This window comes from Haliotis rufescens, unplaced genomic scaffold, assembly GCF_023055435.1.
Source record: "Haliotis rufescens isolate VD_foot unplaced genomic scaffold, xgHalRufe1.0.p SCAF_16, whole genome shotgun sequence".
Classification (NCBI taxonomy): Eukaryota; Metazoa; Mollusca; class Gastropoda; order Lepetellida; family Haliotidae; genus Haliotis; species Haliotis rufescens.
The window spans coordinates 15,181,973-15,195,110 of NW_025963846.1; the positions used below are offsets into that span (position 1 = coordinate 15,181,973).

At 39.8% G+C, this 13,138-nt stretch overlaps 1 protein-coding gene across 4 annotated transcripts in view; it reads left to right on the top strand.

The window, feature by feature from the left end:
* The window catches only part of LOC124120608 (cyclin-dependent kinase 17-like), a 115,332-nt gene that overhangs the window by 62,606 nt on the left and 39,588 nt on the right, over positions 1–13,138 (top strand). Inside the window, exon 1 of one of the 4 annotated variants that reach the window (XM_046483511.2) lies at positions 562–3,950. The exons of the other annotated variants lie outside the window; for them this stretch is intronic. Within the exon in view, the coding sequence (XP_046339467.1) occupies positions 3,887–3,950 (64 nt within the window). The 5' untranslated portion in view covers positions 562–3,886. Of the gene's footprint in view, positions 1–561; positions 3,951–13,138 lie in introns of those variants that run through there. 4 annotated transcript variants of the gene reach the window in all.

The following is a 13,138-nucleotide window of genomic DNA, read 5'->3' on the forward strand; positions in this document are numbered from 1 at the left end:
ATAATATGGTGTTTATGGAAATACATTTCTGAAATTATTAGTCATGAATTCACAAGGCAGATCAACTTCAATTATTTTGTGCAATTATGGCTAGGAATAACTATGCTATAACATTACTGACCCAGACAAATGTCAGGCCAGCTATCGATATGTCATACAAAACATTGCAACAACTCACTGGGACATTGGTTACGGGGCAAGTGTCATATGAATGTGTTGGTGGTCATCTGTGGGGTCAAAAAAGGACATTGATGAATTCTTTGGTGGAAAATGACAAGGTAATTTGACCAAGATGGACAACCAGGCTGTACAGTCTGACAGCCACAGTCAACCTGAGTGGTAAAGAACTGTGCCACTTCACCTCCAAGTCAGCCTAAACACCAGCATGGTTGAAGAGAGTGAGTCACTACTGTGTACAAGATGACGGCAAGATGGTGTAGAGTGATTCACTGACCCTGGTTCAGATTGTGTCATCATGTTCTTAACTCATGGAGACAAGATGGTGATAAGTCAGTGAAACTGTCTTGATGTCACTGGAGCTGAAGCACTTCAACTTGTACCACGATTTGAGGTTTGGGTGTCAACGTGTCGAATGTCAGTCCCATGATGCAGTTTTGATAAGATTAAGGAACATGAGATGTATTACATGAGGAGTATTGTTGCAGACACAGAACAGCGTGAAAGCCAAAGGGCTGACATGAATCTCTACATGCTTGCTTTTAAATGGGGTTTCAACTGAATTCTATGTGAAATGCATGCAAGGATTGTGTGTCCGTTCTGCTGGGGAGTTTTGCCTGTGGTGATGAATGTGTTTTCAGACGAATGGTTAAACAATGACGTCCATGATCAGATTACTACTATTGTTACACAGGAGTTTTCAGGTAGACCTTAGATGTCAAGTAAGGCTTACATCTGGAGCTGAGGTGAACATTCCCCCTTGAATCTGACGTGACATAACATCGCATACCGCAGACAGAACCAGGAAGTGTCAGCTTCAAGATGAATCTACTTGCAAGGAAATGAGAAACAAAACAATGTGGGATTGATTTTCTACCACACCGAGAATGCTGCTTATTCAAATCAAAGAAACTGCAATTACGTTTTTGTTTGAAAAGAACGAAAAAGCAGGTATCCGTTTGTAGCTAATGTTAACATCAAGAGTTTTAACGGCAGACATAAATCAAACAAGTCAAATCGGTTGGGGAAGTTAATTTTGAGAATTCTGTAAAGAGGAAGTTAACCATTGCGTCTGGCACATCGCTGCTTTATGTTTCCAGCAAGTCTAGTGAGGTCATTCTGATCTGTGTAGAACACCACACTTCGAATCATCCGCCTCAGAATGCAGCCCTGTCAAAAACTTGACAAGACATTCTATTCCGAATGTGTGTATTAAGGTTAACGGTTCTTGATGAGAAGCTGAGGTTTGATCACACTGAGCTCTCTACAGATGCTTCATTCAAAAAGGTCACATTTCAGTGGCATTTATTTACTTTTTACAGAGCTGTGGTTGTGGGACTTGTATAATCTGAACACATGTCACAGAATCAGGAGTGCAGCACTGGAATGACAAATGAAAGTGCTTCGTGCAGGCAATGGATACCTTGAGTGGGAATAGAAACAGCTGCACCTTGCAAATTGTCATCACAGCTAGTGGATATAGCTCTGGCACCAGATTATTATACCATGCTCAGACAGTGCACCATTATTTTGATGACCAGATGGTGCTCAGGTGCGTGCAGTCCATATCTGGTGACCCTTGGTAACTAAGATACCTGGAGTTTGAGAATGAGTTACAATTCTCACTGAGGAGACCTCAGATTAGGTTGCCATCGATATTGTAGGAGAAGTTGTTGATTAGTTATTGAGACCATCTGTCCACGTGTTTGGATAAATCTATCATGGTAATACAGATCCCTGACAGTGTTGAAGGTGTGTGGTCTGAATTTTACAACTGTCCCAGGATTTTGGAAAGTTGTGCATGGTTTCAGACTAAAATTTAATCCTTGTCAGATTTTGTGTGATAAACATGAACTTGAATGTCCTTCAAATGAAGATAGAACTTTGGGGGAAGCAGTCATATATTTCTACATAACCATCTTTCCTTAAGGAACCCTGTGACCCTAAGTAAACCTTGACGGAATTTGCAAGACGAGTTCATTCAAGTCAAGCAGAACTGAAATCGGTGAAAACGTTGCATCTCACATAACTCAGAGATGTAACCATTTTCCTTTATGGAATAGGAAATCAAGAGGATGTTTTTGTCAGAATAGACTGTTTGATGTCTGTGGTCTATCTTGTGTCTACGCAGTGATTTTCTTGATGGATTGGCTATTTTACCCATGAAGACCAAGCAAGATAGGGGCTCTGACAGATTTAGTGGATCAGCAAGATAATTCTGACATGATGAATATCCGTTGTCGAGCCTGGATGTGAAGAATACTGATAGGTGGTACTGTCATGGACAAGATGCTTCCCTGACAGGATTTTCAGGATGTTGGCTTCTTGTGTAGCAGCAGGGTGTGATGTTCGGTATCCTGGGATGGATGGATACTGGAGTTATTATTGCCTGGCCACTTTTAATGGTTGATATATACAGGAATCTGATGGATGGTGTTGTCACTGTAACTTACTCTGATTAGATGCTGTCATCTGTGATTGGGAGGTTATGATTTACCAAACTATGTCAGATGTAGTTATGAACTTGGAATGTGAAGTGTTACCATTGCCAGAGCTCAGTTGAAGACATTCAGAGTTTGCTTCACTTGTGGTGATTTTGTAGAAACTGAGCTGATAAACAGAGTTGCCTATTCTACTGATGATAAGGTTGGGATTTGAGGTCTTCGCTATTTATACCAATCAGGTGATCATAGCATTGATGGAAACAGAAATTATACCTGCCTGCAGTCTGTGCCAAAAATATCTTGAGTCTACTTGCCCAGACTTGGCTATAATCATCATTTTCTTAAGTTTTTGTTGGTATTTTTCGACTTTTACTAACTGAGCTTATGAGACCGAACAGAAGTTTTCTAGACTCGGGATTCGGACTAGTATCTTAAGTCTTTGGGATGAGATTTGACTTTTGACTTGTTTGACAATATATACAGTATAATGATTACTACAGTCAGTGAACATGCAAAAATGTAAGCAGAATGAGTATGTTATGACCTAGTGTTCAGCAGGATGTATTGACAAAGTCTGATCACATTGCTTGCCAGTTCTGTCAAGTCAGACAATTAGTGGTAGATCAACATGTTCTAGATTTCTTGCTGTCAGGATACGTGCGTACATGGAAGATTCCCTATTAACCTTGTCATGAACTGATAACGAGATCAATCACAATCAACCGAAAATTCCCAAGAGTACCCTGAACTACTAAATCATCAGTTCCTGAACACAGTGATACATTCTGAGGCCAAGCTGTCTCAGATGTCTAGTGTTATGTGTTATGTGACATCAGTATTTTCCTTACAGTTAATAACAGAGTGGTGACTTCAAGGCTGTTTATGAACTGACATTGATCAAGATCTTCATAAATACATTCCTGTTGATCCCAAGTTCACATGATCAGGAAGCCTGGACATTGCAAGGAGTGGACAATACTCATCAAACTATATATATTTCTGTCCAACTCAGACTGACCTGTGGTGATCAAGTGTATTGTACAAAATCTATTTCCAAAACAAGGATAGATCCCATGAGCCTGTGAAGTAATTACAGCTCGACCAAGTTGCTCCCAGTAGATCTCAATCAAGAGAATGACCATTGGTCAAACCTAACCCCGTCTCAAGCGGTTGTGTTTCTCAATAACACTAACTTAGATCCCCTCGGTTGGGACTGCTGGACGAAATCAATTTCAGATAGTGACAGGGTGCAGTCAATCTCCTCCATGTGTATGTCAGTAGTGCTAGCCCTATTGACAGGCTACCGAAGTCTTCACGCCATTATACAAGGTAACACTACTAACATGACTTGTCAGTGATGGGGAGGTGACATGTTGGGGTGATGGCATGATGGCATTGAATGCCCTCCGATGGTTTCAGAATGTTTTTTAAATTTAATTTTATGTTTATTTGTTGTTTAACGCCACACTCAGCAATATTCCAGCTATATGACAGCAGTCTGTAAATAATCGATTGATATCATGTGCATTGATCTATGCAATTGGAATATGATGACATGCATAACCCAAGTCAGCGAACCTGACCACCCAATCCCGTTCGTCACCTCTTTCGACAAGCATAGTCACTTTTTACGGCAAGCATGGGTTTCTGATGATCTATTCTACCCCGGATCTTCACAGGTTGAAATTACATATTAATATAGGTTATAATATATTTGTAAATAATGTAAAAATATTTGTGCATATTGCAGTTATGAAACTGCATGATGAAGAAATGTTTTCTTTGTTGTATGTGTTGAATCTCACTCATGTGGAACATCTGAGTACTTAGTAATAAGGGATCCAGCTTAGCACGAGCCCGCTGGTCGATAAAGTTTGCCTAATGTTATAAGGATTTAGTGTGTCATTCAGGCTAATAAATGTATCAGGTTAAGTTGCATCCCAGTAGTTGGTTATTTTACTTTGGGAAAACAGTTAGTTGTATCTTATTGGAATGCAAGGAGTATTTTTAGCAATGGGACTTAGATCAGTGAATGAACTCTTCCCCAGGTGTGTGACCCCGATGTCAACAGGGCTGACAGTGATGCATTGGCCTCTCATCACTTGCCACTGCTCTGCTGTAATTGTGTTGACATGAAAGAAGTTGCCTGGTTGAAGCTTAGTGTCTCATAATTACCTGTTGACTTTACGGGTTTCAGTTGGTATCTCATCACGACTATAAGTGTGACAGTGGTGGTGCATCATCTACCTTACAATTGGCATGAGACCCGTGAAGATGTGGGGTAGAATAGGTCTTCAGCAACCCATGCTTGTCGTAGGAGATGACTAACAGGATCTGGTGGTCAGGCTCACTGTCTTGGTTGATGCATGTCATCGATCCCAATTGCGTTGATCGATCCTCATTATATCAATCACTGGATTGTCTGGTGCAGATTCAATTATTTACAAAGCTGCCTTCTGATTGGTTATTCCATTGTTCAGTCAAAGTTCGCGCAAGGTCAGTCTGACGTAACCCGTAATGGGATGTCTTCAGATCTTTGTTTAGCGGTAGCGAGAACTAGGATCTGATTTTAATGAGATTGCCCCATGTTTGTGAACTTCACAATTGTATTACATTAGACACAGATAATCTACCCACTCTGCTAACCGTTTCTGTGGAATTTCTCTCCAAGTCCACTCTACATTCGTTTTTATCCTCTCATATATCCTGTGGTAATTGAGTCAAACTAAAATGAGGGACCCTTGAAGATTCAGAGTAGAATCTTCAGCAACCCATGCTTGCCATAACAGGCGACTATGCTTGTCGTCAGAGACGACTAACAGGATCGGGTGGTCAGGCTCTGTGACTTGGTTGATGCATGTCATCATGTCCCAGTTACGTAGATTGATGCTGATGATGTCAATCACTGGATTATCTGTTCCAGACTCGATTATTTACAGACTGCCTGTTATATAGCTGGAATATTGCTGAGCGCGGCATTAAACAACAAGCAAACAAACAAACTAGCATGAGGAATGGGTGGAAGTGATGTGTGGCATGGTTTATTGTGGAACAACCTTGACTGCATGGATTGGTGCTCATGCTATCAACCACTGGTTACATGGCCCAGGTTTGCATATTTCCCAGCTGCTGTGATGCATCTTTAATGCTGCTGACATCAGAGTAAAACAGTGTTCACATTGTTATTCCTGTGCAGCAGCAGTTGCAGCAGTTGCAGCACAGCTCATCTCACTCCTCAGACATCGCCCCAGAACCTTGCAGGCTACCAACCATGGCTTGATTTAGCTGTTAGAACATTATTTCTGTGAGCTAACTGGTATGGTCAGTCTGCTAATGGCACCAGTCAGTTCTGATGAGGCATATTTAGCATTGATTACGGGTTTCTATATTGCCTTTCTTTGGATTGAATGTGTTAGAATCCAATATCCCTGTTGCTGGCTCTGTGTTGTGCGTCAACAGAAACGAAAAACGTTCCTTGGCAACTGTACAGTTTTCTGACGTCTTTACAACATGTGTGTTATTGAATACAAAATTAGCATTATTACTGCTGGAAAGGCCTTTTATACATAGATGGCCGGGGGATTCAGTGGCCACTAATTGGGTTTAATTGTGTCTGTGAATCTGTCTCACTGGAAGTTGTACGTTGATACACTGAGTGATGCATCATTGATTTCTTGTGCATTCAAGACCAGCTTAAATGACGTTTTGCCTTTTTTCTTCCTTTTTTTATGAACTGTAAATGATTTGTAGACATTTATATTCTATTTTATGTTTCTGCATAATTATGAAATTCCAAATTTAAACCAGTGAAAGTTATATTCCTTTGGTATAAACCAGATTTGATGAACATTTATGCGATCATTATTACGTTGGCAAAAGGGTGTGGATAATGTTCCTAGGATTATTTCTATATGAGATATCAACATTAATTACAGCCTCTTTAACATGTTTAAGGATGATGATAAAATGTACAAGCTTAATAAATATTTACCCGTATTTAAATATGGATGATACATGTATCAACATTATGTACAGCCTCTTTAAGGATGATGATAAAATGTTTAAGCTTTAAAATTATTTACCCGTATTTAAATAATGATGACTCCCCCAATGGAATCTGACCTGGGAAATGTCGGACAAGTCCATTTTATGCACAGGTGGGTATATCCCGCATATTCTAACAATCCTCAAGTCGATTATCTGCACCTTTACTGGTTATCATCTCTCCCACTATTGGATGCGATCGTTCGGCCTCTGCCTTTATTTATGTTGCCCAGCTTCATCTATGGTGAACAATTCACTAGACACTCCCCTCTCAAAAATAACGGCGTCCACTATATGACATCATCAAGTTTCGAGCGATTGTTCGAATCTCCAGAAAGATGTCATGAATAAACAATGTTTTATCATGAAATAAACCACACTTCTTTCTTCATTGTTCTTTGCGATTTATGGCATAGTTATCTTATATTAATGAGTGATTAACTACTTAACCATGTGTTGTTACAGACTGTAATTCAGAGAATGTAATTACAAATTATTCCCAATCACAGCAACATTTCTAGGGCTTATGATAGCTATTGGAGACAAATTTTATTTGGGAAGTTTTCAAATGTATCAAAAATGTCATTGCAATAATGCAGTTGTATATCTTTTAAGAGAGAAATTACTTTTATCATTATACTGCCAGGAAAGTGATACCAAGCTGCTGAAGATAAACCAAGCATAAATAATGGGTCTGGTGTTTATTGGTGCCAGGTGTGGATGTAACAGCTAAATAAATACCTGCGTCCAGAGGGAAACCTGGCCTCTTGAGATACTTCTTCTTTGGAATAAAATACCTGGACGTTTCATTCATGGCAGACTCCCTTTCCTTCATTGTGAACTAGTTGTCAGGAGAATAGTTTATTTTTTCTGCATATCAAGTGGTGTTCATTCACAAGACTACTTTCCTGCCAACTGTTCTCTATAAACGTGATGGGTGTTTGATAGAAAGAGGGCTTAATGTTTGTTGTTCCATCTGCTGTGCATACCCCCTGGCGCTGTTCCATCTGCTGTGCACACTCTTGGAGCCGTTCCATCTGTTCAGCTGCACATTCTATAGATCAAATATCTCTTGGTATTTGCTTTATTTAAGGCCTGTGACTGTAGACTGTTGGGGAAAACAAATCCAATAGGTCATTGTCGTAGAACATCTTTATTTCAATACACTGGAAATCTGTGATATGGGATAGAATTTATTGCTTTTAATGTGATAATGTGGCATGGATAATTTTTATGCAGAGAATATTAATTTTAATTTTAATTTTAGGATTTATGTGTAACATCATGATGAAGCTTTCTGTGATTTAAAGAAGACGATGATTACAGAAGTCAATATCTGGCAGTAGGTCCTGGGAAGGATGAGCCTTGCATCACTTCAGGGTTTCCTCCCACACGAAGCTGACATGCCGTGATATAACTGGAATACTGTTCAAAGCGGCATTAAACCCAACTCACTCACTCACACTTGGGAAGGAGATCTGTATGAGCTTTACCTCATGAACGTCATTGAACATTATGACCTGTATTTGACTAAAAGATATTTTCCAAATTAAGAAGTAATTATTAATATAAACATGCATACTTTCAAGGCTATCATGCCCCAGGCAGCAAGTGAGGATTCTGGGATAAGTTACTGGAAGTTGTAAAGATATGTGGCACAAAATTATGGCATTAGTTTTCTTTGAAGATTGTGTATTTTTGTACTTTCCACAAAATCTAATCTTCATACCATGGCTTTTTTATTATGTTGTAAGTTGGTGTCCCCCAGTGCTTGTCATTAATGTTGACTACACAAACGTCTGAAGGACAAAAACGACAGTACAGTGTGATAGGAAGATGCTCTGACAAGACCTGGCAGCACAAAATGATGTGTGTCACTGTAGGCTAAGTCTTCAGAGTTACACACACAGTTAGGTCTAGACTAGACTCCTAAACGGAAAGCAAGATGCTGTGATTTAACTGAAACATTTATGACTCTAGCACGAAACACCAATCGTTAACTTCCTCAGACTTTTCAAGGTCCAGGTTCAGCATTGGACTTCATTGTATCATTATAACATCCATGAATGAAAGCTGAAAACATGGGTTCTATTCTCCATGGTCTCATGAAAATAAAGTGAGCAAATTTAGTTAGAGCTATATGATAGCACCTTGTCAATTCATCAAAGCAATACTCCTTTGTTACAATGATCATCTTGGTGGTTACTGATACAAAACATGAATTAACAGCAGCACTTGTGATTACCTTTTGTTTGTTTGTTTGTTTGTTTGTTTGTTCTTTAACACCACACTCAGCAATACTCCAGCTATATCACGGCGGTCTGTAGGTAGTCGAGTCTGGACTAGAAAATCCCGTGATTGACATCATGAGCATCGTTCCACACAATTTAGATACAATGACATCCATCAACCAAGTCAGCGAGTCTGACCACCCTATTCTGTTAGACACCTCTTACGACAAGCAAAGTCGCCTCTTTTGGCAAGCATGGGTTGCTGAAGACCTATTCTACCACAGATCTTCACGGGTCTGTGGTTACCTAATACAGGTGGTGTGGTTGTCCAGGGTGCTCAAAATTGCTGTTCAGTGTTGCTTCCCTAAGGTGTCCCAGAGTCCTATGATCTTGGTAGGCGATCCCAGATTTGCTCTTATGATGATTCTTGGTTTGTCAGCACTATGCTTTTATTCATGGGTTTCATCAAGTGAAACAGAAATCTGTTCAAATCTGTGTAAAACCCAACTCACTCACTCACTCACTCACTCACTCACTCTAATGAGTAGCAACTAGTATCGAACTGGTATTTCAAAATCAGATCTGTCAGCACCTTGGATGGGGAAAGGTTTAACCACTAATGCGATACTCAAGATAAGCCTTCAGCATCAATCAATACCCAGGACAAGTCCATATGAACTGGAGTTCCAGTTGTGTTTACCTGATAGAAGGTTCCGTCAAGGTAATCTTTTGCTAGTCAGGTGAGGATGAGTTTCTGTTTGCTTTCACCTTGGTGATCTGTGAGGATGCATGAGTAATATTGAGTATCCTAATTAAAGTCATCTTCCATCTTGTTGGACTTCATGATAAAATCACAGTGCTCTTGTAGAAATTCATAACATTGACACAGGTATAATTCTCAATCCACAAGACTGAAGTCTGTCAAGTTTGTCAAGTCTGTTAGTGCACAGTTCAATGCTGCAAATTAGCAAGCTTTTTTCCATGTTTGTACAATCTGTGACTTTACCGTCTTGTCCGAAGTTAACTAAATTTCTTTTGGTCTCATAAAGTCATCTTATACCTGCCCACATACTAAGTTAAAGACTAGACTGAAAATTAGTGGACATGTGAAGATTCGGGATAGAATAGGTCTTCCACAATCCATGCTTGCCTAAAAAGGCGACTTATGCTCGTTGTAAGAGACGACTAACAGGATCGGGTGGTCAGGCTCGCTGATTTGGTTGATGCATTTCATCGTATCAGAATTGCGTGGATTGATGCTCATGATGTGAATCACTAGATTGTCTGGTCCAGACTTGATTATTTACAGACAGATGTCATATACCTGAAATATTGCTGAGTGCTGCGTTTAACAACAAACAAACAAATGAAAATAATTTGACAGACATGATAATTCTTTTGCCATTCTTTGCTGGTGGGTTTCACCAAAGAGGTAATCTCAACACAAATTTTGAGTCGAAGTGAAATATCTAGTGTCTCAATACTAATGAAATAAGGCCAGACTATCATCTGTTTTCCAATAGATCTTAGAAACGGATTGGAGCAAGTGTTCCTGTCTTTGACCTTGCCCTTATAAGATGTATGGTTTGATAACAAAGAGCATTATGATCCTCCAAATTTTCAGCCCCTTGATGCTTGTGACATCATTAGAATTTTGGATACGATAACATAATCAACCAAGTCAGTGAGCCTGAATACCCATTCCCGTTAGTCACCTTTTACGGCAAGCATGGGTTGCTGAAGACCTATTTTACCCAGGAATCTTCACAACAGTATCATTCATGACAGATGAACTCACTAATGATGATAGGATTTCAAGTACTTGGTCCTTCATCTTGATGAACATGCAAGCGCTGCTGATCTCCAAGACAATCCCAGCAGCTTGGACATCGCATGTTTTGGCACATGTGGGAAAAGGTGATGTGTCTGGATAAAAGGCTTGTAACCAATAATAATTCATGAAATGCCTACAATTTCTTTTGATACTTTTTGTAAAGGAATTATGCTCAGATTATAGAAATGACACATTTTTTATCAGATAGAATAAAAGCTTTTCTGTGATTAGACGGTATAGCATATGGTTAAAGGTAATTTCTGTCCAAGCATTCTCTCAATCTCTTCCTGATCTGAATGGGCGGTCGAGTGGCCTAGTTGTTACAGCATTCGCTCGTCACGCTGAAGACCCGGGTTCAATTCCCCAACATGGGTACAATGTGTGAAGCCTATTACTGGTGTCCCCCACCTTGATATTGCTTGAATATTGCTAAAAGCAGCATAAAACCAAACTCACTCACTCACTCACACTCCTGGTCTGAACTCAAAGTTAACAGTGAATTGCATGAGCATTAGTGGTTTCCATGGTAAGGACATTAGTATCAAGTGACGCTATTCATTCACACAAAGCATCCACAGCTAAATGTTATAACTTCATCAGCAGAGGTTGCTCAAAAGCTACTCGTTGGCCCTTGGGTTTCCAGTAGGTGACTTGCCAGTTGAAGATGGTGGGGAATATTAATGTGTTGTAGTCAGCTCTCTGATGTATGCTTGTGGTTCTGAGACACCTGTAGAAGCTGTGGTGAGCAGGGGAGCAATGCACCAAGGAGAAAACCCTCTGTCTCAACTATGTCTGCTATGGGGAGAATGCCTGCCCTGTCAGCAATGCCAAACTATCAATGATGATGATGCATGTTTCTTGAGCTAGCTTCTGTGAATGTTCCTCTTTACATATTTGGACTTCAAGAAGAGGGCCTGTGAAGATTTTGTGTGGAGAGAAGTCCTCAATGGGAATTTTTGCTTTGACTTTGAACATTCTATCCATCCTTCAGATAACAATAAGTTCTCTTTGAAATGGGGATGCTAAAAATGTGCACACGTTATCTCATGAATATCAAGGAATGGAATTACAGAGACAGAAAGGAGTAAATTCCCAACAACTTTTACTTACCTAAGGAGGGGTGGTCGGGTAGCCTAGTGGTTAAAGCGTTCGCTCTTCACGCCGAAGACCCAGGTTCGATTCCGACATGGGTACAATGTGTGAAGCCCATTTCTGGTGTCCCCCGCCGTGATATTGCTGGAATATTGCTAAAGGCGGCGTAAAACCATACTCACTCACTCACTCACTACTTACCTAAGGCATGTTTTCAAAAACAGAGTGTAAGTATACCATTACAAATCCACTGTTTGATGCTGCATAAACTACACAGATCACCAGGAAACCATTCTTTGCTAGGACCAGCTGGGACTAGTGTAACAGGCAGTGCTATAGTCCTGCACCATGACTGTGGAATGTATTTATTTTATGAAAAAAAACACAATCTAGAAGCATATCCAAAAGCAAGTCTAGCCAGCTCTAGCTAGCTCTATTCCAAATCAGCATAGGGAATGTTTTTTATTAGAGTCAAGAAGGATATTGTGTAATATAAGATTTCATAGACAAAATGTTAGTCTAGCAGTGCAAGGACAGAGCTCAGACTAACGCTTGGTCTCCAAACACCTCCCTTTGATTTGGAAAGGAGCACCAGTAAAATAGGAGGTTCCGAACCTGTGGAAAAACTAGACTTGCTTCATGTAGGGCTGTAGCAGTACAGTAAAGGCTGAGTGGAAGGGAATATGATATGTTTCAGGGACTATCAGAATCCTATCTATGATAGTAGTTGAAATTAAAGCTAAAAGCCAGGGTGGTCCTTGTCATTTAACCCCAGTGTTTAAAGTTAAACATTCAAATACTGCAGCAACAAATCTCTGAACACCAGTACCCCTTAATTTCGAACACTGTGTATAAGATCGAGTCTGTCATACAGACCCTGATACAATTTACAAATATATCCAAAATAGCCCATGCAAGATTACCTGCAGTATCAGGTATCTGAAAATGAAGAGAGTCTCTGGGCTCCTTTTTATTATATTTTTATTAAGATAAATTCACAACTGTTTTTTTCCAGTAAGATCTGTTCATTTCAGAGACTAAATGTTAGTCTATATAAGATCCTATGTTGTGTTTGCCTGGAACATTCCAACATTGGAGGCAATAAACTCTCAGTTTTTAATAATGAACTTGAGGTGGTGTAACAGATGAAGCATCTAATGGCAATGCATATTAGGGAATTGAGGAACAGACATTTTTGTGTTTACGTTTGCCTAAGCATATCAGCTCTCTTGTTGAATGTTGAATTCCTGGCAACCCTGTTGTTGGGAGGCCTATTTTTGCTCAACATGTGGATCAGCCGAGAGGTTCTTATGTGG